The following is a 24,715-nucleotide window of genomic DNA, read 5'->3' as shown; positions in this document are numbered from 1 at the left end:
GCAATGTTGTGTTGGTTGCTGCTGTACGACACTGTGTATCACCTGTAAGTATACATATACTCCCTCCCTTGTGAGCTTCCCTCCCCATCCCACCCCACCGGGGCATTGCAGAGCACCACAACCCTCATCTTCTTGAAGAGACTCCTGCTAACACCTTCACACAAAATGCATACCTGTGAGCTACTAAGAACCACAGTTTAAAAGCATTCTTGGTTATTTTGGGCATTGGCTTGTAGAAGAAGACTCACAGTACAATTCTCAACCTCATAAATTTACACTAACACAATAACTTTCACCTATTACTGTTACTGCAATTCTGTCACCTGTTCTATTAGCACTTTCTAGCATTTTTAACTCCAGTCCAGGATACAGTCATGGGCCAGTTACTGCAATTACCGGTCATATCTCTGTAATGGATTTTTCAAATTTACAAATTAATTCATTAGAGTATGAAAAAACAAATGTTCATTATATTTCAGAAGCATTGCAAGATCTTCAGTTCAGTTCAATTCAGTCTTTCAGCCGTGTCCGACTGTTTGCGACCCCATGAATCGCAGCACACCAGGCCTCCCTGTCCATTACCAACTCCCGGAGTTCACTTAAACTCATGTCCATCGAGTCGGTGATGCCATCCAGCCATCTCATCCTCTGTCCTCCCCTTCTCCTCCTGCCCCAATCCCTCCGAGCATCAGGGTCTTTTCCAATGAGTCAACTCTTGTCATAAGGTGGCCAAAGTACTGGAGTTTCAGCTTCAGCATCATTCCTTCCAAAGAAATCCCAGGGCTGATCTCTTTCAGAATGGACTGGTTGGATCTCCTTGCAGTCCAAGGGACTCTCAAGAGTCTTCTCCAACACCACAGTTCAAAAGCATCAATTCTTCGGTGCTCAGCTTTCTTCACAGTCCAACTCTCACATCCATACATGACCACCGGAAAAACCATAGCCTTGACTAGATGGACCTTTGTTAGCAAAGTAATATCTCTGCTTTTTAATACACCATCTAGGTTGGTCATAACTTTCCAAGGAGTAAGTGTCTTTTAATTTCATGCCTTAGGTCACCATCTGCAGTGATTTTGGAGCCCAAAAAAATAAAGTCTGACACTGTTTCCACTGTTTCCCCATCTATTTCCCATGAAGTGATGGGACCGGATGCCATGATCTTCTTTTTCTGAATGTTGAGCTTTAAGCCAACTTTTTCACTCTCCTCTTTCACTTTCATCAAGAGGTTTTTTAGTTCCTCTTCACTTTCTGCCGTAAGGGTGGTGTCATCATATCTGAGGTTATTGATATTTCTCCCAGCAATCTTGATTCCAGCGTGTGCTTCTTCCAGCCCAGCGTTTCTCATGATGTACTCTGGAGTCACTTGCAAAGGCATAACGTGTAAGATTCATTCATCCATTTATACAAAACAGTGCTGTGTACACATGGTTAAATGATTTTGGACAAGGTTGCCAAGATGCTTCAATAGGAAAAGAATAGTCTTTTTCAACAAATGATGGTGAATGATTAATATCCATGCAGGGGAAATGAACATTTACTAACTATCTTACTTTACACACACAACTGAACTCAATATGGATCATAGATTTAAGGGCTAAAATGTACAGAATTTCTAGAAGAAAATATTTCCTTAAAGTCTTCGTAACTATGACATAGGCAGAGGAGATGACACACTCTGCTGTCCATGTTCTCAGCATACCTTCTCCAGCAGTAATTGGCTGGCTTCATGAAAATAAGGCTGGTTCGCTAACTAGTGTTTTATGAGCATCAGAATGTTATACAAACTTATTATTTTCAACCCAAGTGGCTATTCAGAGTTATCCTGAGAGTTTAAACTTAGCTAATAGGCAGTGTTGGCTTTGGTCTATTATCACCTATGCTTGTTCCACTTTCAGAATGGTGGAAAAAAAACAAAAATAGAGAAATAAGTGAAATTACCAATACATGAATTCTGTCCATCTCATTTCAAGGGAAGCAACAGTGCTTCTCTTAATGATTTTGCACCTTAGAAACAGGAACATTTAGCCTCACAGGATTCTTAACCAATTTCCACACAGAAAAGTACACAAATATTCTTCTAAGGGAAGTCTTTCAATATGATATCACAAATAGTAAAACTTTAATACTGTAATTTAAGCCCCTCACTTACAGGAAGGAAACAGCCTCCTAAGCAGACACCACAAGACATGTACAGAGAGCTCTCAGCAGAAACCCCAGCTCAGAGAAAGCGTTTCTAATGCCCTCCTTAACTAATACCATCTTTGAAGTCATGAGAGAACACTGTAAGCCCCCCACCTTACTTCACTGTTTGTACAGCACAGGCCAACACAATCTCTTAAAATAAGATTTTTTAACTCAGCATTTAACAGCTGAGCAAATATGTACTGAGGCTCCCTTTGGAAATCCTCATTTCACTAAGGTTCTCATCTTATGCTCTAATCCATACACATGCCCTTCACATCTCACCCCAGCCCACGTTCCCACCTCCTCCCTGGTCTCGCCGGGTTCTTTCAGGCCCTGCTCTCCCCACGGGACGTCACTGTGTCTCAAAGGTCCTGCGCCCCGCCCTCCGATCTAGGGGCCCGTCCTTCCCTGAGTGTGAGCAGTCAGGGGTCAGAGACTCACGAGGCACTCCACACGCTCATCCGTTCACGCGGCCCCACACAGCCTGAGAGCCGGCTGGTGCAGGCAAAGAACCTGACCTATCGCAAGAGGGGAGATGCAACTGTACGTCCAAATGAACGAGGGACAGTCAGCTCTCGCGGGCCAAGAGCTGAAGCCCTGCCATTAGCCCCTATGGCCCCAGGCCGCTGCACGGGCTGCTCGCGGCACAACTCCAGGCCTGCCAAGCACTCAAGTCAGGGGATGGCACCTCCCTCCAGGCACCAATCTGTGCCACTGACTCCTCTAGTACAACCTGGGGGATGAGGTAGGATTGGCCTTTCCATTTCTGAAAGGTTTTGGGGTGGTAGGGATATCAATGGAATTTACTGCACACTGAATAAATGAGTGGGTTTGCTAGACATTGCCATGCCCACTCAGATGCCATGCTTACCCTGCCCGTGTCTACTCACAGGTCTTCTTGGCCTCAGCCACCCTGTCCTCCACCCATGGAGGTGGCTCACCCGTCCACCTCTATCTGGACCTTCTGGGAATCAACTTCAGCTGAGGGGGACCCTCTCTCCTGTATTGCCATCATGCAGAGTCTTTATGAAGCTCTAATAAGAAGTAAAATCTCAAAATGCACTCACCTGCTGAAAGTCTTAGCAAGTCTGATTATTGATTTACCAAATTACAGAATTCCTCCCTTTTCCTTAACTGAGTCAATTCAAATAATAAAAAATGCATATTTCAACAACTACTTTATCGGAATAAAATGTTTTTAAAATGTAGCATTTTCTGAACTAAACCAAAACTCAGCAGTGGCCACAGGACTGGAAAAGATCAGTTTTCATTCCAATCCCAAAGAAAGGCAATGCCAAAGAATGTTCAAACTACCGCACAATTGCACTCATTTCACACGAGAGCAAAGTAATGCACAAAATTTTCCAAGCCAGGCTTCAACAGTACGTGAACTTCCAGATGTTCAAGCTGGACTTAGAAAAGGCAGAGGAATCAGAGATCAAATTGCCAACATCCGTTGGATCATTGAAAAAGCAAGAGAATTCCAGGAAAACATCCACTTCTGCTTCACTGACTACGCCAAAGCCTTTGACTGTATGGATCACAACAAACTGTGGAAAATTCTCAAAGAGATGGGAATACCAGACCACCTGACCTGCCTCTTGAGAAACCTGTATGCAGGTCAAGAAGCAACAGTTAGAACTGGACATGGAACAACAGACTGGTTCCAAACTGGGAAAGGAGTAGGTCGAGGCTGTATATTGTCACCGTGGCTATTTAACTTACATGCAGAGTACATCATATGAAATGCCAGGCTGGACGAAGCACAAGCTGGAATCAAGACTGCCGGGAGAAATATCAATAACCTCAGATATGCAGATGACACCACCCTTACGGCAGAAAGCAACGAGGAACTAAAGAGCCTCTTAATGAAAGTGAAAGAGAAGAGTGAGAAAGCTGGCATAAAACTCAACATTCAAAAACTAAGATCATGGCATCCGGTCCCAACATCTCATGGCAAATAGATGGGGAAACAATGGAAACAGTGAGAGACTTCATTTTCTTGGGCTCCAAAATCACTGCAGATGGTGACCTCAGCCATGAAATTAAAAGATGCTTGCTCCCTGGAAGAAAAGCTATGACCCACCTAAACAGCATATTAAAAAGCCAAAACATTACTTTGCCAACAAAGATCCGTCTAGTCAAAGCTTTGGTTTTTAAAGTAGTCATGTATGGATGTGAGAGTTGGACGATAAAGTTGGGTGCCAAAGAATGAAAGCTTTTGAACTCTGGTATTGGAAAAGACTCTTGAGAGTCCCTTGGATTGCAAGGAGATCCAACCAGTTCATCCTAAAGGAAATCAGTCCTGAATATTTACTGCAAGGATTGATACTGAAGCTGAAGCTCCAATCCTTTGGCCACTTGATGCGAAAAACTGACTCACTGGAAAAAGACCCTGAGGCTGGGAAGAATTGAAGGCAGGAGAAGGGGACAACAGAGGATGAGATGGCTGGATAGCATCACCTACTTGACACACATAAGTTTGAGCAAGCTCTGGGAGATGGTGATGGACAGGGAAGTCTGGCCTACTGCAGTCCCTGGGGTCGCAAAGAGTTGGACACGACTGAGCGACTGATCTTAACTGAAGTAAAAACTCAAAATGCACTAACCTGCTGGAAGTCTTAGCAAGACTGATCACTGATTTACTAAATCAAAGAATTCCTGCCTTCCCTTAACTGAGTCAAATAACAAAACTGCATATTTCAACCCTTTATAGGGATAAAATTTTTTTAAATACCACAGCATTTTCTCTGAACTAAACCAGAACATTATGGTGTCATTTCAAATTCCTGGCCTATGAACAGTCCTAACGGTGACCACATGCTTATTTAGCAAGGTGCCGGGTGATGGTCGCTGTCCCACGTAAGTAAGCCTCACATGGCGTTATAAAACAGGCATTGCCACACCATTTCACAGATAAAAGAGCAGGGCCGGCAGTCAAATCACAGTCTGGAGCCACACAGCGAGTAAGCTGTAGGCCTGACCGCACAGCCCGAGCTTGTGGCCATGAGGTTTAGAGACGCTAATATAATGGCAGTAGTTAACATTCACACAGTACTTGCTACACCCAGGCTCAAGCTCTACCCTGCGCATGCGTTCTCTAACCGAATCATCGCGAGAGTTCTGAGGGACCGTTACGCTGATCTGATCGTACCCACCATGCTCCAGGGCAGGAAGAGGCTCAGAGAGCGCCAACCATCACTGCACTGAAGTGACGCCGCCTGACGCCTCAGGCAGCATGAAGAAACCCCGTGGTCTGGCTCCGGAGCCTACACTCTTACATGTTACGACACAAAAAATGACACTCCTCGAGAAACTTTCAACAAAAGCCGAAGTTCAATGTGATTCATTCTAAAGAAAATTTAAAAGACCAGGTGATCCTTTATCACACGGAACAAGAGTGGTGGGTAAGTTTCCAAGGTACGAGTTTCTAGCAGTCCGCCCTCCTCAGGAAAGACGTTCCCCCAACACCCAGTTACCCCCTCCCGCCAGCTCCTGTGGGATCCTGCCTGGAGATCCTGACGAGCTCAGAGCCCGCTGACCCACGCGAGCATCTCAGCATTTTGGAAGGCGTCCGCTCCATCCAGTCAGCAAATCCTCAGACCGGAACCTGCCCATCAAGAAGCATCACTAGTCAGTACACCACCAAGTGTGTCCTGGGAGAGAAGGAAAGCTTGACCTGAGCTAGAAAAATATCCAAAACTTGACACGCAGGAAAACCAGTTGGATACCGAAGCAGATGAAGTGTGGAGCATTAGATACCATAAAAAAATGCTTCTGAAAAACGTTAATTCCTTAAGACAATGTTCACAACACAATGCTAGGTTAATATACAAGATACAAAATGTAAATACAGCATGATATATTTACCTACCTACCTATATTTCAAGAAAAGGAGAAAGACAAAGTGATAACTGATAAGCAGTGGTTACTGTTCTATTAAAGATTTTGAGTGAGTGAAAGTCGCTCAGTCGTGTTGGACTCTTTGCGACCCCATGGACTATACAGTCCCTGGAATTCTCCAGGCTAGAATACTGGAGTGGATAGCCTTTCCCTTCTCCAGGGGATCTTCCCAACCCAGAGATCGAACCCAGGTCTCTCACATTGCAGGCGGATTCTTTACCAGCTGAGCTATCAGGCCAGGGCTACTTCTCAAATTTTCTAAATGCATTTTAATCTGGAAATAGTCATCTCTGCTCATCCGCAGAGTCTACGTTTTCCTGTGTTTTCACAGTGCTGTCCGCTGACTTGCTCAAAGGCCACGGACCCCAATCTGCACAACACACCTTTCACTCATCTGCTTGTTGAAACCCCTGTAGTGGACTGGCCTTTTCAACAGGTCCTTACTTTGCTACATAAATGTCTATTCCATGATGTTAAATAAAAAGTCTCAGTCATAATTATCTCTATAGGACAGGCCCTGTCTTTATGCCAGTAAAAAACATCCTGGCCAACATCATCATATACACTAGCCAGAGCCTGTCACCTTTTTAAGTAGAAACACAAAGTCTGTATTAATAGTAAAGTCCACTGAATATCTTATATGGGATTAAAAATAACAAAAGTTCCACTCCTGTAACATGAAGTGTATTTTGTGCTAGAGGCTCTATCCTTATTCTTCATCCAGCTTGACAGATTCACAGCGCCCCCTGCCCACCATCCTGTGTACCTTAGCCAGCTTCCTCTCTAAACTGTAGGCACAAAATAGCTGCATGTTTTGCTGGGATTGCAGTATTTGGGTTCCGCTCTTGGCTCAGCTGGTAAAGAATCCGCCTGCAATGCAGGAGATATGGGTTCGACCCCTGGGTTGGGAAGATCCCCTGGAGAAGGGAAAGGCTACCCACTCCAGTATTCTGGCCTGGAGAAGTCCATGGACTGTATAGTCCATGGGGTCGCAGAGTCGGACATGACTGAGTGACTTTCACTTCACTTCTTCACTCGTCCCTGAAGAGATCTCCATGCCAACAGCTCCCTACAGGTTGAGAAAACCTCAGAGTGACTAGCTGCTAACAATGGTTCTCAGTTCAGCTGCACATCAAAATCTGGGAAGCTTTTAAAATCCAGATGCCCAGAAAATTATATCAGAATCTCAGGGTGAGACCCAGACATCTATGTACTTTACTGCTCCTGGGATGAAGCCCACAGACAGCCAGGGCCAAAAACATCTTGTTTCCAGCAGCATCTGCTGCCTGGAATGACTTGGCCTCGTGGGGAAGTCACAGGCCAAGAGTCAGCTCTCACATGCTAGTCCTCTCCAGACCCAACTTCCATCACACTTAGAGACTAAACAGAAAAAGGGGGCGTGTGAATACCCCTTTTAAAAAATTAATTTTTAAATTTTTCTTCTTTGCACAGGCTTTCTCTGGTTGCAGCCAGCAGCGGCTAGTCTTCACTGCAGTGTGTGGGCTTCTCACCGCGGTGGCTTCCCTTGCTGTGGAGCAAGGGTTCAGTAGCTGAGGCTCGCAGGCTCAGTAGTTGTGGTGCACGGGCTTAGTTGCTCTGTGGCACGTGGAATCTTCTTGGACCAGGGATTGAACCCATGTCCCTTGCATTGGCAGGCAGATTCTTACCCACTGGACCATCAGGAAAGTACCATGAATAACCTTCTTATCTACAGGCCAGACAAAAAAAAATTAAGATTACGACTCCTCCTTTTGTCTAAAACAATTGTTTGGCTTTTTTTAAGATTCTCAGTTTTCAAAGGTACATCGTATTTTCCACCAACTTCTTTTTCTTGCCTACTAGCCTGAGGAACATGTTAACTCAAGGCTCGAGGAGGTCTCGGGTGTTGGCCTACAATAAGCTTTCTGCTCACTTCACCATAAAACACTCCACCTAGTTTCTGCGACTGGGCCTGGGAAACACAAGAAATCCTGACCCTCCTGGTCCAGGCGGTGCCTTGAAGCAGATGAGGCAAAGGGGAGACACCCTGCTCTGAAGCCAAGGGCAGGCCTCAGGGCCCCAGGGAGCTGCCTCAGAGCCTTCCCTGCAGGTTCCCCTATAACCCCTTCTGCCACCAGAACTGCCCATCTCAGCCTGTGGGGACTGGAGGGACCAGGCACGAAAGCAGAAGTCAGGAGCCCAGCCTCCTGCAGGGCCTCGTGCCTGAGTGGGTAACCCATAGGGCTCAGTAGACAGCAGTCATGAGCTTGTGTGGGTGTGAACCTGCTTCCTACTTCCTGGGTGGTTTACTGAGCATTTTGGAAGCCCCATGGCAGGTGCCTGAGACACTGACAAGAGTGGGCCCAGCAAGCAGGAAGAAGCATCAGAAACAAAGAAGAGAATGACAGTAAGACTGGAGAGGAAAGACATGATCCCAAAGACATGCCCACTCAGCTCTCTAGAGCATGATATCCGTGTGTTCTGCAGAAGCACTTGTATGTAGCATGTCTCTAACCAGAAGAGGGCTTTAGAGTTACTCGTAAAATCCCACCAACCGTACATCCATGCATTTCATGAACACAGACGTCATGGTGGAAGGTTCTGGCCACAGCATGCTCATGTCCACGCTCACGAGGAGCTGACGACAGGAAGCGGGACCACAAGTACAGAGTGAATCCGAAGAACAAGGCTGCCTACCCGAGAGCCTGTAACCTGGGGTGACAGCCTCCAGAGGTGACGGGCAGAGCAGTGGCCGGTGGGGGCCATAGGTCTCAGGGATAGAGAAGCCTGACAACCGTACTAACTCAAAAGATACAAGCACACCTATGTTCATGGCAACTTTATTTACAATTGCCAAGACGTGGAAGCAATCTAAGTGTCCATCAACAGATGAATGGATAAAGATGTGGTACATATATACAATGAAATGTTACCGAGCCATAAAATGAATGAAATAATGCCATTTGCAGCAACATGGATGGACTTGGAGGGCAATAGGCTAGAGGGATAAGGCAGAAAAAACAATACTGTATGAAATCACATAGATGGAATATAAAAAACTAATGAACATAACAAGAAATAAGACACAGTTATAGAAACAATCTGCTTCCCTGGTGGCTAAACTGATAAAAAATCTGCCTGCAATGCGGGACACCTGGGTTCAACCCCTGGGTTGGGAAGATCCCCTGGAGAAGGGAAAGGCTACCCACTCCAGTATTCGGCCTGGAGAAGTCCATGGACTGTGTAGTGCATGGGGTCCCAAAGAGTCAGACACAACTAAGCAACTTCCACTTTCACTTTTCATAGAGAACAATCAGTGGTTACCAGTTGGATCGGGAAGAGGCAAGACAGGGGCAGGGGATTGAGAGATACAAACTATTCTGCATAAAATAAATAAGCTACAAGACATGCTGTGCAACTCAGGAAATATAGCCAGGATTTTATAACTACAAGTCCAAGACCAATTTGCTCCATTTAACCTGGGTCCGTCTAGTTCTGGGGCCCAGGGTAGTCCTCTATTAAGGAAGGAAGGAGCTCAGGCTACCAGGCCATCTCTACTTCCTGTAATTCCACTGAAAGTGAACTCAACTGTCTAAAGAAAAAAATCTCACCCCATCCTGAACCTTCGTAGCCACTGGCACAAGTTTCATCTCCATTACAATGAAACGAAGACTAAAGAGAGCACACCTGTTCCGTGCTTTCACGGACATGAAGATACAGCCAATGTCAGCTGAGATTTAAGAAGTAAAGAGAACAAGGCATGAATTTTACTAAACTTTAATACTCTCCTCTGTCTCTAGTTTCCCTTTCTTGCACATTTTATTGGAGGAGAGAGATGTTTAATTAAGCACATGTAACAGTAAAAATCAAATCCCACTGGCCTCTAAAGTCAAATTCCCTGGGGTTCTCGGTCCCTTTGCCAGATCTCCAGGTTGGAAAATCTTTTGTAGGTCTGAGAATTTCTTTGGTGTAATTGTTCTGCCTCCTGAGAAATCTGTATGCAGGTCAAGAAGCAACAGTTAGAACTAGACATGGAACAGTGGACTGGTTCCAAGTTGGGAAAGGAGTATGTCAAGACGGTATATTGTCACCTTGTACATCATGTGGAATGCTGGGCTGGATGAAGCACAAGCTGAAATCAAGATTGCCGGGAGAAATATCAATAACCTCAGATACGCGGATGACATCACCCTTATGGCAGAAAGTGAAGAGGAACTAAAGAGCCTCTTAATGAAAGTGAAAGAGGAGAGTGAAAAAGCTGGCATAAAGCTCAACATTCAAAAAATGAACATCATGGTATCCGGTCCCATCACTTCATGGCAAATAGATGGGGAAACAATGGAAACAGTGAGAGACTTTGTTTTCTTGCAGACTTTATTTTCTTGCAAAATTACTGTAGATGGTGACTGCAGTCATGAAATTAAAAGATGCTTGCTCCTCGGAAGAAAAGCTATGACCAACCTAGACAGCATATTAAAAAGCAGAGATACTATCTTGCTGACAAAGGTCCATCTAGTCAAAGCTATGGTTTTTCCAATAGTCATGCATGGATGTGAGAGTTGGACCATAAAGAAAGCTGACCACTGAAGTATTGATGCTTTTGAACTGTGGTGTTGGAGAAGACTCTTGACAGTCCCTTAGACTGCAAGATCAAACCAGTCAATCCTAAAGGAAATCAGTCCTGAATATTCATTGGAAGGACTGATGCTGAAGCTGAAGCCCCAGTACTCTGGCCACCTGATGCGAAGAAATGACTCATTGGAAAAGACCCTAATGCTGGGAAAGACTGAAGGCAGGAGGAGAAGGGGACAACAGAGGATGAGATGGTTGGATGGTATCACTGACTCAATGGACATGAGTTTGAGCAAGCTCTGGGAGTTGGTGATGGACAGGGAAGCCTGGTATGCTGCAGTCCATGGGGTCAAAAATAGACATGCCTGAGCAACTGAACTGAGCAATAAAAATAAAATTATAATTTGTTTTCACCCATAAAAAGCTGTCTACATAGGAGAATGTTCCTACATAGGAAATAATAAAATAATATTTAACTATAAAATTTCAAACAATTTTAAAACACAAAAAGTAGAAAGTAAAAGTTATCCATCTCCCAACCCCAAAGATATTTTAAGTCTGGCATATATCATTCAAAACATTTTCAAATATATATGTATGTATGTATGTATATTGAATGGTTTGCCTTGGAAACGAACAGAGATCATTCTGTCGTTTTTGAGATTGCATCCAAGTACTGCATTTCGGACTCTTTTGTTGACCATGGTGACCACTCCATTTCTTCTGAGGGATTCCTGCCCTCAGTAGTAGATATAATGGTCATCTGAGTTAAATTCACTCATTCCAGTCCATTTCAGTTCGCTGATTCCTAGAATGTTGACATTCACTCTTGCCATCTCTTGTTTGACCACTTCCAATTTGCCTTGATTCATGGACCTGACATTCCAGGTTCCTATGCAATACTGCTCTTTACAGCATCGGACCTTGCTTCTATCACCAGTCACATCCACAGCTGGGTATTGTTTTTGCTTTGGCTCCATCCCTTCATTCTTTCTGGAGTTATTTCTCCACTGATCTCTAGTAGCATACTGGGAAAGTGGAGAGTGAAAAAGTTGGCTTAAAGCTCAACATTCAGAAAAAGAAGATCATGGCATCCGGTCCCACCACTTCATGGGAAATAGATGGGGAAACAGTGGAAACAGTGTCAGACTTTATTTTTCTGGGCTCCAAAATCACTCCAGATGGTGACTGCAGCCATGAAATTAAAAGACGCTTACTCCTTGGAAGGAAAGTTATGACCAACCTAGATAGCATATTCAAAAGCAGAGACATTACTTGGCCAACAAAGGTTCGTCTAGTCAAGGCTATGGTTTTTCCTGTGGTCATGTATAGATGTGAGAGTTGGACTGTGAAGAAGGCTGAGAGCTGAAGAATTGATGCTTTTGAACTGTGGTGTTGGAGAAGACTCTTGAGAGTCCCTTGGATTGCAAGGAGATCCAATCAGTCCATTCTGAAGGAGATCAGTCCTGGGTGTTCATTGAAAAGGACTGATGCTGAAGCTGAAAATCCAGTACTTTGGCCACCTCATGCGAAGAGTTGACTCATTGGAAAAGACTCTGATGCTGGGAGGGATTGGGGGCAGGAGGAGAAGGGAAGGACAGAGGATGAGATGGCTGGATGGCATCACTGACTCGATGGACGTGAGTCTGAGTGAACTCCGGAAGTTGGTGATGGACAGGGAGGCCTGGCGTGCTGTGATTCATGGGGTCACAAAGAGTTGGACACGACTGAGTGACTCTGATCTGATCTGATCTGATGTATGTATATATACATACACAAACTACATTTTAAATTAAATAATAGTATATATAAATTTTACGATTTCCCTTTTCACTTAACATATACTATAACGTCTTTTCATCTGAATTTACACTGATTCACCTCATTCTTTTTGAAGACTACACAGTACTCTACTGTGTACGCCCTCACTCCCGGGCCTGATGGTCTCCTCTAAGCTCAGCCCCCCGAGCTGAGAAGGTAAGACTCGGCAGAGGCTGCGGGCCTAGAGCATGAGGCAGAGGGCAGCCACAGGTGAAGGAAGGCCAGCTGACCGCCACTTCCTGCTCTCAATATCCAGCTGTCAGCAACATCTCCTTTTATCCAGTAATTACACAGACTAGTCTTTTCTCATTTCAGGTTTCAAAGCTCCCTGGTCACACAGAATTCTGGAAAACATTATCACATGGGCATTCCCACCCGACACTTCAGTTAGGATCTAACTTCTTTCTGGCAACAGCACATGTGGGACAAACCTAAACATGTGTGAAGCAAGACCAGCGAATTCAGGGAGAGCAGGCGGGGAAGGGCTGCCTTTATCTATCGGTCATTATGCAGGGTTAAAATTGTCCAATTTAAAATACAGCTGGCCAGATAAGAATAAAGATACAAGAAGACTTAAATTAAAAACTTCCGGTTAACTGAGTCCTATTTCCAAACATTTATGTCATCGCCACTCCAAGAAAAACATTTCACCAGTATGCTGGCCTTTAACAAATCCTACAAGACCACGGTGAGACAGGAACGTCTGCACACTGATGTTAAGAACCTGTTCTTCTAAGAATGCTGGGCCTTAGGCTGTGGGATGAAACCCGAGCACCTCCCCCAGGCGGCTGATACCTTATACAGCGGACGACGAACGTCAATGGGGCAGTTCTGTATGACTTCATCAACAACCTCCGAGATGGACTCCATGAAATCTGGGTTGGCAAACTGAATTTTGTACAAACATAAAAGAAACATTACATACTTCTCTCAATAACTTTTTTTTAAAGTGACTGTAATAAATACAGTAAGTACTGTAACTTTTAAAACCATCAGGCTAGAATGACCACGTCAAATATTGGTATGTCAAACGAACCCAAGTGAGTGTGCATGGGGTTGACTGATGGTGACACATCCCGGCGACACGTGTGGGCTCAGTGAGGGGAAAACATCACATAGGAGCCAAGAGCACCCAGCCCTGCGTCAGGAGACACCAGGAGTCCTTCAGTCCAAGACTGTAAGTCACATGTGTGTGATGTTATGGAAACACCGTGAGTAAGAACAAGTGTATCACTTATGAGTATTAATGTCATGTAAAAATTAGCCCAGGATACAAGAGAAAACACAGCCAATGAACGATCACACTGGAAACCTGAGCCAGAAGCCTGGCGGAGGTGCAAGGGGGACGGCTGGAAGGGGTGGCTTTCCAATGAAACAATATGGTAACGGTCACGTCACTGAGTAAACAGTCTTCGATTCAGTTCTGTAAGTCAAATAAGGTGAAGTGTAAAAGAATTCAATTTTAAACATTTGAACTATGCTTTAAAAATCAAGGACACCTTTAATGAACTCAAGAAAGTAACATCCAGGTGCTCACCAGCTGTTCACTGGTCATGGTCAGTTTTGTATCTGTTTTAAATCTATGATATCAAAGGGCACGAATGAGTGTTAAGACTGTGGTGAGGTGACACTGTGAGCCATCTGCCTGCACGAAAGGTGACACACAGTGGAAACAGGTGGCAGCGTGTAACCTACCTACCAAAAGCAAACTGAATTAGAAAAACAAACCAAAATACGAATACAACCCATTTTATTAAATCTTAAAATGTCGTCTCTTCATTACTGTATCTGTAAGAGTTAATAATAACTCTTTGTGACTATAGTTAACACAATGAGGCCTGTAATTCTTAAAGCCTGTCTAACTGATGGAAAGGCTGCTGCTCAGACAGGAGCTCTAACTAATTTTAATTTGCAGCAGGAAACACAGGGTTCAAAACTGGAGTTGGGACAGACCGTCACAAAGAATGGAAAGGTCACGTGCCCTCCTACGCCCACACTGATGGTCTGCGGGGGTTAACTAGTTTTCTCGTTACTATGAGAGCAACACCATTCCATTATCTTCTGTTGCTCTTAAAGCATCTTCCTAATCACTTGTTACCTGTTTTTTCAACAGAGAGCCAGGTCTAAAAAGGGCAACAGTCAAGCAGGTGCTATAACACACGGTGCTGTAACAGCTGCAGAGGGTACAGCGGGCGCCCGGCGGTCCTTACGGGAAGGCGGCCCGAGGACTGCTGCCTACATACACCAGGGGGCAGCATCGCTCCACCACACACAACGGACTTTGCTCTCAGAAAGCCCGCCTCTTTACCTCCGGGTGAAAGAAAATCTCAGGGCCCAGGAACCTTTCGTAGCCAACATCTATGACGAACTTCTTCTGGTTGATGGCATTGATCCCCGTGTACTGTTTGATCCACTTCCGAGGATCCACGTCGTACTTGGCGAACTCCTTGACTATATCAGGGCAGATGTAGCAGTATTTCTCCTGCAGACACACACACACAGCGAAGTCACCAGAGTCTGCCTCTGACCGAGACCCAGTGACCCCCAGCCCTGGACACCCCGAAACCAGTCCTGCCCGCTCATCACAACTCCAGTGCGGACGCGGTCCGGCCTCACAGACTTTTCATGACTCTGCTCCAGACTATGAGTGAACCTGCTTGCTTTGCAGCTCGGCTATTCATCTCAGCCCTCCCCTGTCATATTCTGCTGCTTATCAGCTGAAGTACTGACAGCATGTACTAGGTATCTTGTCTCCATCTCCTGTCTCCTTATTCCTCGTGGGGCCCCACGCAGCGCCTGCCCAGGCACTCACAGCCGTCCACCCAGGCCAGCAGACCTGCACTGCAGCCCCACACTGAACACGGCCGACTTCACCCTGATACCGAACACGGCTGATCACGGGTCGTGAACCTGCTGTGCAGTCTGACACGGCACAGCCACCAGCTCTACAACGTGGACACACAGGACTCACAAGAAAACACACACCCCTGCCCGCTGGAGCACACACTCCAGCACGGAGTCAGGAGAGGAAGCAACGACGTGACGAAGAAGCAGACGACACGGCACGCTACAAGGTGCCAGGCGCCACGGACAAGAGGCCAATGGGCAGGACAGAGTGGCCACACACCGCAGCCTGAGAACCTGCTCCTGGTTTTCACCCAGGCACCAGCACCAGCCTGAGACGTGCCCAGTGTCTCCTTGGCGTCTGGTGATGCTCCCCTGGGGATCTCTGGTCAACCACCTGTCCTGAGAGCTGACCTCAGCAGAGAAGCAGGTGGCTCTTGGTTACCAGATCCTGAAATAAGCTTCCTGTGGGCAACGTAGGCTGTGTTCAACACCAGGCACAGAGCTCATGCTCACCGCACATCTTAGGGCCTCAGGAGTTGGTGATAGACAGGGAGGCCTGGCGTGCTGCAGTCCATGGAGTCGCAAAGAGTCAGACACGACTGAGAGACTGAACTGAACTGAAGGTGGTTTCACGATAATAAGTTTGAAGTGTCCTAGAATCCCTGAAACAGATCCTATTGCCATCCTTGATATACTCTGTCAAATTATAAGCTCCACAACACTGTGCTCGTTAACATCAGAGTGAGTCCATACGACTGCAAGTCTGCAGACTGCAGACAGAAGTGTGCCGCTGCCCTGGAGGCCTGCTGAGTTCTTAGGGCATCTCAACTGGTCTAAGTGACGGCATGAACACCTCAGTGACGCTGGATGGGGCGCAGCCGTGTCTGCACTAAGCTCTGAACCCCCGCTGCCAGGACCGTGAGTGCCAGGCCCACCAGCCTCAGGCCTGCGGAGACCACCCCTGTGGGGTGCAGGGGCTCCACCACCTTTCCAGGACGCCCCCGCCCCGGTCTCAGGAAGGAGTGAGTGGAGGACTAACCACAGGCCAGGCAGCTGGCTAGAGGGACAGGGGTCTCTCTCAGCCCCACTTCACAGCTGAGCCACACGCTGTGCGTCCTGAACACACCAGATCCAGGGTCAGGGTCGGCACCGGGCCCCAGAGGGCCCGCGACAAGGAAAGGCCACCACGGGGACCCGGAAAACAGCCCCCCAGTCACCGCTCAGGGCTCCGCTCCCCCACGTCCACCCCGAGGGCTGGTCACGTGCATGACAGAGGGGGCGGGGAAGGGACAAGAAGAAAGGCGAAGGGAGGGCAGATGGGGGAGGTTTCAGTCTAAAAGGACGCTTCCGTGACCTTCCCAGGAGAGAGGGTGGATCTGGGGTCGGGCCGGGGCTGCAATTTCAGCTCTGAGGCGCCTCCTCCCTGGAAGCTCCTGTCCTGGACACCCAGGGTAGCGGGGGCCCCTCCTCGCAGAAGCCCCGGCCCCAGAACACCTGTGCTCACCGAGGGCGGGGGGAAAAAAGGGAGTGCCCCCTTGCTCCCTTCAAGCCCCTTACTGGGTGCTTAGTTGGGGACAGGCAGGGGAGGTTAAACTCCCTGAGGTTCAGATGCTGTGTGCTCTATGAGAAGGGGAGACGCCCAAGGCCCCGTGTCACCCCCACACTTAAATGCTTCTCCATAAACAAAACCCTTGCTCTTCATCTGTATAATAATCACCCTTGTATTATGAAGACTCTCTTGCATTTTGGCTCTAATAAAAAATGGTAATTTGTCCTGATTTCTAGTGATTTGTCCTGATTTTCAGTTATTTGTCCTGATTTTCAACCTGGAAAGAAAGCTTCTTTAAAAAGGGTCTGTCAGCTGCTAGATACAGAGAAACACAAAGACCAGACTGATGGGCCCGGTCAAGCAGGCACTTTTAGAAAGGCCCTGTAGGACGTTTTTCTTCTCATCTTACTGATTTGATCTTAAAGCCCCTGAAACCTTTCCAGCATGGTCATTACAGTCTAGAAACGACAGGGGGCGGGGTGGGGGGCGCCGATCAATGACCCCACCCTGGAACAGCATTACTCTGAGCTGTAATTCACAGGGCTCAGAACCACACTCTACAGGTGCTGGAAATGCGTCTGAACGCTGGCTGACTTCACCAGACCCCTGACATCACTGCTGCTGCTCCCTAAGCTAGAGATGAACTTGGAGGGAGGGGAGGCAGACACGCTCAGCTAACTGAAGTTCTAACCTAATTAGGCTCCTTGAAATGATGCTGGCCTGGGTCCGGTGCTCAACCCCGGCCACCAAGCTGCCCTCATTAACAGCAGGAACCCCCGCAAGCATAAACGGATAGAGACCCACGTTCTCTTGGGGAGGGAGGAGGAAGGAAGATGAAGCGGGGGGCGGGGGGGATGGCAGCAAGGGAACCCTCCAAACACCATTTCTCTCCGGGCAGACCGGCCTGCCCCCGCCTGTCTCTACCTTGATGGCTTTGGCGGTCTCCAGAGACTGCTCCGGGGGGATCCCCGCCTCCCGCTCCCGAAGCAGCTGCTGGATGAAATAGGTGATGTCCCGCCCTGCAATCGGGATGTGCTTGATGCAGCTTCCAATCACGTAGCCTTCTGCCTAGGGAAGGAGGGAAAAGACCAGGGGAGGCCTGTGAGCAAGTCCAGGAGGCACGGGCTCCCGGGCTGAGTCGGCCCTGCCCGCGCAGCACCACGGGGTTTCCCTCAGCCACACTGTCTGCGGAGGGCTCGCTCAGGCCTGAAGCCAAGTGCGGTTCCGTCAGTAGAACCTGATGTTTTCAAGAATGTGAAGAGAAAACCCTGTAAGACAGTTCATTTCCAAAAAGTATGGCTGCCAGTCAGAACAACGGATGAATCCTCCTTTTGTTCCTCTAACGAAAAGGAAAAAGTTTTATTTATAAGTGTTACAGCAACGAGAAGTGGACCTGTCATGAAAATTCAGCAATCTGGTTAGCAGGCAGGACGCAGATGCCAACAACCTGGACTCAGTCTGGTTCCACAGGCATGGGCTGAGGGGCCGTGGACGCTGGTGACACGTTTCAGCCTCGGTGCCCTCATCCATAACGTGGGGCACATGGGGCGGATGTTGGTGACACAGCCTTCATGGGTAAGTCCAGCACCCAGCCAGTCCCGGGCAGGTAGTAAGCGCCCAGGAAGTGGTGCCCTCCACCATGCAGTGAGTGGCACTGCTCAGGGATAACTGGTCAAGCCCCCCTGAGCACTCCGCCGCGGGGGACCACGCTGGGAGGGGCTGGGCCGTCCTCCGCCGGTGCCAGCAAGGAGCTGCAGCCTGGCGCCCCCGCCCACTGCCCTGCGGGCACAGCCACCACAGAAGCCAGGCTGGGCGCCTCTAGCTCGCTCCAGGGAGCTGACGGTCAGCGAGGCCAGCTTCCTCGAGTGCAGAAGGGACCCTCAGTCTCCTGTGAAGCCCTGTCTCCTGGGCCATGAGCCCCTGGGACAGAGCGGACAGAGGCGGCTCTGTGTCACAGCGTGTCAGTCCTAACAGCTGTAAGCACAGACGCCATCACCAGTTAAGTTGCAGGAACAAGTCCCTGAGTTCCTCTTGAGGTTTCTTCTGACGTAACTCCATCTAGCAGAGAAGCTGTGGCCTTCCCAAAGAGTCCAAGCCATTTATTAAATATTTTAAGATCGAGATAAAAGATATGAACAAATTATTAAAATAATAAACATAAACACTCATAAGAATATGAGCTCTCTCTGACACAAACCACTCACAATTTTTATATTCTATGTCTTGTGTTAGTCACTCTGTCTTTGTAACCCACCAGGCTCCTTTGTCCACAGAATTCTCCAGGCAAGAATACTGGAGTGGGTTGCCATTCCCTTCTCCAGGGGATCTTCCTGACACAGGGATCAAACCCAGGTCTCCCACACTGCAGGCGGATTCTTTACCATCTATGCTTTATATATAACACTTTCTAAAATGAATTCAACCAGTGTTCAATCAGCTTCATTGCAGCATTAAATATATTAAAACGGCCCACAAAACCAACAACAGGAAAATAAATGAGTGATGCTATACCCAGAGGATGGGCTATTATGTAGTAACTATTTTTTACACAGAATATTTAACCATACACTAGGGATAAACCAATATGCAAAATATAAATTTAGGATTACACTGTACAGTCAGAATACAAAATCAGACACAGAATATTCTAATTCTGCTTAAAATATATGCACGTGTGTTTAAGAGCTTAGAAAGATATATAACCAAAAGCATAATGCAGTCCTCTGAGTGGGTACTACAGGTCTTTTTTTTTTTTTCCCTTCTCTATCTGTCCAAATTTTGTTCAACAAATGTAATTTTTATAATCAGGAAAATACTGGAAATAAGAAACAGATAAAAAGCTGAACAACAGCTTTCTCTGTGGGCCTGAACACCATGTAGAAGTTTTCTTTTCTTCTCCTCAATCAGATGCCAGAGGGAGGCAAAAAGCAGGGCGCCGTCCAGACCCAGGTCTGCCCTGTCTCTGAGGGCATGACCTCAACGCGGAGGCCAGCCCTCAGCAGTAACCTCGAGGGTCTCCAACACTGGTCATGGCCCTCAAGAGTGGGGAGGGCTCAGGGCCCAGCGGAGGGTGCTCTGCCAGCACGGAGAAGGCTCTGCCCCGTCTCTCCTCACCCCCCCGGGGCTCAGGGCACACTGGCAGGGGGGCAGGCGGGAGGAATGTGGCTGTATCCTCCTGACTGTGGACTGTGGACACAGGAACCTTGCCCTGCAGTGAACGCTGGCCTTCCAGGAATTAAAGCTTTAGCGTATTAGTATATCACTTCTCAAATGCCTGAAATGAAATGGTGACTATTTTTTCAATTAAAGTAAATGAATTGCTTTTAAAAAAAACCACCAGTTTGTACTTTTAAAAGACACACACACGCACCCATGTATGCAAAAAACACACTTGCAGTATCCATTGATAACTAGTAACAGGGTTGAATCTGAGTCTGGAGGAGGAAGATGAGGAATCAGAGCGGGTCTGACTGTCCATTGTGCGCCCCCTGCAGGCAGCTTCAATTCACCTTTAAAAGAGCAAACCAAATAATGTGCTTCCCTGGTGGCTCAGCTGCTAAAGAATCCACCTGCAATGCGGGAGACCTGGGCTCGATCCCTGGGTTGGGAAGATCCCCCTTGGAGAAGGGAACAGATAGCCACTCCAGTATTCTGGCCTAGAGAATCCTATGGACTGTGTAGTCCACGGGGTCAACAGTTGGACACGACTGAGTGACTTTCACTTTCAAATAATTAATTTAAATAATCCACTGGACTGAAAGAAAAAACAGATAGTGTTCTCTTGAAGCCTGAATTAAGAAATCACTTCTCTAACACTTTGAAATTTAAAACCAAAAACTGACATTGCAGAGTATTCTGCAGGCCAAAATAAACAATCATCCCTTGAAAGTGAAAATCAGTCATGTCCAACTCTGCAACTCTATGGACTATAGCTCCTCTGTCTGTGGGATTCTCCAAGCAAGAATACTGGAGCGTGGTGCCATTCTATTCTCCAGGGAATCTTTCCAACCCAGGGATCAAACCTCGGTCTCCTGCATTGCAGGCAGATTCTTTACCATCTGAGCCACCAGGGCATCTCCCTTTCTTGGCTCTTAAATAAGAAGCAAGAAGTGATTCCTCTAAAGCAGGAGCTGGGTCAAGCTACCCACCTCTTGTGACACAGCAAAGAGGTCATCCTGAGCTACTGATACCCAAGCGGACAGCTCAGAACATGAGCCAGGAAAACCCCCTGGTGATGTACCGTGGGATCACGCGGAACCCAGGAGACCCCAAACCACTGCTGACACTCTGACTGCAGGAACCTCCCACTGCAGATCCCAAACTGCCAGCACCACGGACACAGGCCGCTGTCTTCTTTCTCACACTCCTGGGTGTGAAACTCCTGCTACCTTGGCTGAGTACAGCCATGTCCTCTAAAGTGGTGTCTTAACTCCAGAAGGGTGTTTTCCCTTCATCTCTTCCCTCACCTCTGATCAGGTGAGGCCCACAGAGCAAGGCCCTGAAGATGCCACTTACCACTGGGATGGCGTGGGTGACCCCGTCCCCGCTGTCGATGACGATCCCCGTTAACGTGCGTTCGCCCACCTGGCGCGATGTCCACGAGGCGGCCAGAGCCAGCACTGCCTGCAGGGGAGACACGGAGACCATGAGCCTTCGGGGAGACTCTTCCCAAGGCCTTCACCTGAGGGTTCTCAGGTTCAGTCAAGCCTTCTCTTACTCAACAAGTCTGAGTAACTTCTTCCCTTCCCCACCCTCCATCTTCCCCCAAGAATTCAAATCCCAGTCCCATGGGGGACTAACATGCAAATTCTGTAAGCTTCACCTAAGGAGTCAAGCTTTCTGCAAAATAAACCAGAGTCTTGCAAAGAAAAGCTGGTAAGAACCACCAGAGGTCATGGCATTTGCTATCTCCCAGATTAATTTTCTATGTAACTCCTCCTCCTCCTTTTTCTTAGAAGTGAAGGACCAGAGTATGCAGAAAATATTTTGGGAGATACTTTTTAAAAATTTATTCCCAAAAATCTCAGTTCCTTTATATAGAGTAGCAGATAAATAACAACAACCAAAACCAACAAAAACCCCATATTCAGAACAATTAGCTTCTACAAGCTCATGGAGCCCAAATCCCAAAGGGATTTTTGTTCTCTAGAGAGTTTTGTTCTGTTTTTCAACAGATTCTATAGCATCTTTTCTTTTTTATGATCAGAAGGGAAAGAAGCCAAAAAAGAACCATTGTCTCAAGCCTGTCACCCAAATACCTTAGATGCTCATGTATGTGAAAAGACAAAAGCTGGACAGCTCCATACCAGCAGTAAAAACACAGATCACAGAACATGTTCAGACAGCATTTGAGTTCAAACCCAAATAGTGTGTGTGTGTGTGTGTGTGTGTGTGTGTGTGTGGAGGGTGCAGAAAAGGAAGAACACACAGCAGTCTCACAACAGGAGCCTTTAGGATCACCTTCCACTATGAGACAGCCAAGGATATTTAAGAATCATAAAAATCACTCTGCTTTTACCTGAACTGCAATGTAGAGTCCTGGGACATTAAATGATTCAAACATAATTTCTGCGAGATACTCTCGATTTTCTGGTGTATTCAGTGGCGGTTCTGTCTGTAAGAAAACATTCACTGTATGTAGCGTTCACTCAAATTTCATGTCACTACAACAGAATCATAAAAGAGTTACCCTAAAAGCATGATAACTAGGCTGCTGTACCATTTCTTAATTTCACAGGTAGGGCACACTCAGGGAGTACTCTAAAGAAATCAGTACTTTAAGAAATGGTCTAAAAAAAAAAAAAAAAGAAAGAAATGGTCTTACAGCTCCTAATGTCTTAGGAGCTTTGACACAGCAGAGCAAGGACCTCTCTAAACACTTCTGCTCTTACTAGCCACCCCCAAAACAAGAACCAGACACAGAAAAGGAAACTCTACCTTCGATAATGCAACACCCACACACCCTGAAGCTGAGGAGACCTGCGGCGAGCTGCCAAGGGCAGTAACACCCCCCGCCCCCGGGACAAGAGAGGACACCAAGAAGGGGAAGGACCGGTGACTCCAGATGGCAGGCCAGCCACGCAGGTCTCCGAGAAGAGCTGAAGCAGGGCGCCCCGGCGTGGAACAAGACCAGTCTGAGCAGAGAATAGCTGAGAAGCCTCCCTCCCCGAGCCCCAGCTGCTGTGAGAGCACAGGCCACAAGGTCAGATGAGGCAACTTTGCCATCAGCTGCGAGGCAGAAAGACCCACGCAGAAGCAGCTTCGCCCAGACCCTCTTCACCCGCGCCCGGCCCAAACTCACACGCAGAGCTGTCCAGAAGAACTCCCTTCATTCCAAGATGAGGAAAGAACTCAAAGAAACCAGCCAAAGGCCGTATAAAAACACCACACGAGAAAGGGAGGGAAGGCAGAAAAGTAACAGGAAAAACAAACGGCAGACCAAAAAACATTCACCCAGAAAAACAGAAAAAAACGAATCAGGTGAAAATCATGGTAAAGACATTTCAGAAAATTCAAATATCTGTTTTAAAATAACTACCATTATCAAAGAGGAGGAAGTAAACAGGATTACAGAAAAAGAATAAATAAACCTGCTTTTTGTCATTCAGCAGTATGTTGTGAACACTTTTCCATGTCAATAAATATGGATATACATCATATATTTAAGCTGCAAAAAAAAAGAAAGAAAAAATAAATAAATAAAAATTCTCTGGGCCTTTAGGCAAAAAATTCCACGTTACCCTTTGTTATAGACTGAGCTGTGTCTCCCAGAATTCCTACGTTGAAGCCCCAACCCTTGTGTGAACGCATCTGGAGAGGAAGCCTCTAGGGAGGGAAGAGGGGTACATGAGGTCATGGGGGAGCCCTTATTCCACAGGATTAATGTCTTTGCAAGAAAAGGAAGGCAGACCGGACAGCTCTCTTTCACACCCGCACAGAGGGAAGACTGTGGAGGACACGGAGAGGTCAGGAAGGACGGTCTCACCAGACACCAGCCCTGACGGCACCTGACTACAGACCTGAAGCCTCCAGAACTCTGAGAGAACACTGTGGGATTTTAGCACGCTTAGTCTGAGCAGCCCCTTCATGGATCACACATCTGTCATGGCGAAGGGGCTTGCATAACTCAGTGAAGTGATGAGCCATGCCCGGCAGGGCGACCCAAGATGGATGGGTCATGGTGGAGAGTTCTGACAAAACGTGGTTCATTGGATAAGAAAATGGCAACCTACTCCAGTATTCCTGCCAGGAGAATCTCATGAATAGTACAAAAAGGCAAAAAGATATGGCATCAGAAGATGGACGCCCCCCAGGTCGAAAGATGTCCAATATGCTACTGGAGAAGAGTGGAGAAATAGATCCAGATACCTTGGCCACATGATGAGAAAAGCTGACTCGGTGGAAAAGACCCTGATGCTGGGAAAGCTTGAGGGCAAGAGGAGAAGAGGAAGACAGAGGATGAGATGGTTAGATGGCATCACCAACTCTGTGGACATGAGTTTAAGCAAACTCCAGGAGATAGTAAAGGACAGGGAAGCCTGGCGAGCTGCAGTCCATGGGGTCGCAAAGAGTCAGACACGACTTAGCAACTGAACAACAAAAAATGTTTGAGCACACAGAGCAACCCTTAAAGCACAGAAAGTACAGCCGGTCTCAGCCATCAACACTACACAGGTGTGTACCACTGGGTCACTTACAGGGTCCTCAGGGCAGGAGGGTGTGGCCACATTGCTAACCAGTTGTGTTGTAAAAACAAATCTTCCCTGGTGGCTCAGTTGGTAAAGAATCTGCCTGCAATGCGGGAGACCTGGGTTCGATCCCTGGGTTGGGAAGATCCCCTGTGGCAGGGAAAGGTTCCAA

The 24,715-nt window shown here is 47.1% G+C and overlaps 1 protein-coding gene across 21 annotated transcripts in view; it reads right to left on the bottom strand.

Moving 5' to 3' along the window:
* The window catches only part of ACTR3B (actin related protein 3B), a 102,298-nt gene that overhangs the window by 33,756 nt on the left and 43,827 nt on the right, over positions 1-24,715 (bottom strand). For 12 of the 21 annotated variants that reach the window (XR_011463923.1, XR_011463924.1, XM_070368962.1 and 9 more), the window contains 5 exons: positions 22,374-22,469; positions 21,371-21,478; positions 17,780-17,923; positions 14,768-14,941; positions 13,255-13,347 (listed from right to left, as the gene is read on the bottom strand). Coding sequence is in view for 19 of the 21 variants with exons in the window: in XM_070368962.1 (XP_070225063.1) it covers positions 13,255-13,347; positions 14,768-14,941; positions 17,780-17,923; positions 21,371-21,478; positions 22,374-22,469 (615 nt within the window). In the remaining 2 variants the exon portion in view is untranslated. Of the gene's footprint in view, positions 1-7,090; positions 7,796-7,849; positions 12,201-12,246; positions 12,331-13,254; positions 13,348-14,767; positions 14,942-17,779; positions 17,924-21,370; positions 21,479-22,373; positions 22,470-23,156; positions 23,523-24,715 lie in introns of those variants that run through there. The other 9 variants (XM_070368971.1, XM_070368973.1, XM_070368972.1 and 6 more) reach the window with 9 other exon arrangements.

The sequence above is a fragment of the Bos mutus genome, chromosome 4, assembly GCF_027580195.1.
Source record: "Bos mutus isolate GX-2022 chromosome 4, NWIPB_WYAK_1.1, whole genome shotgun sequence".
NCBI classification, from domain to species: domain Eukaryota; kingdom Metazoa; phylum Chordata; class Mammalia; order Artiodactyla; family Bovidae; genus Bos; species Bos mutus.
The sequence above is the reverse complement of the archived record's forward strand: the minus strand, read 5'-3'. Positions and strand labels throughout refer to the sequence as shown.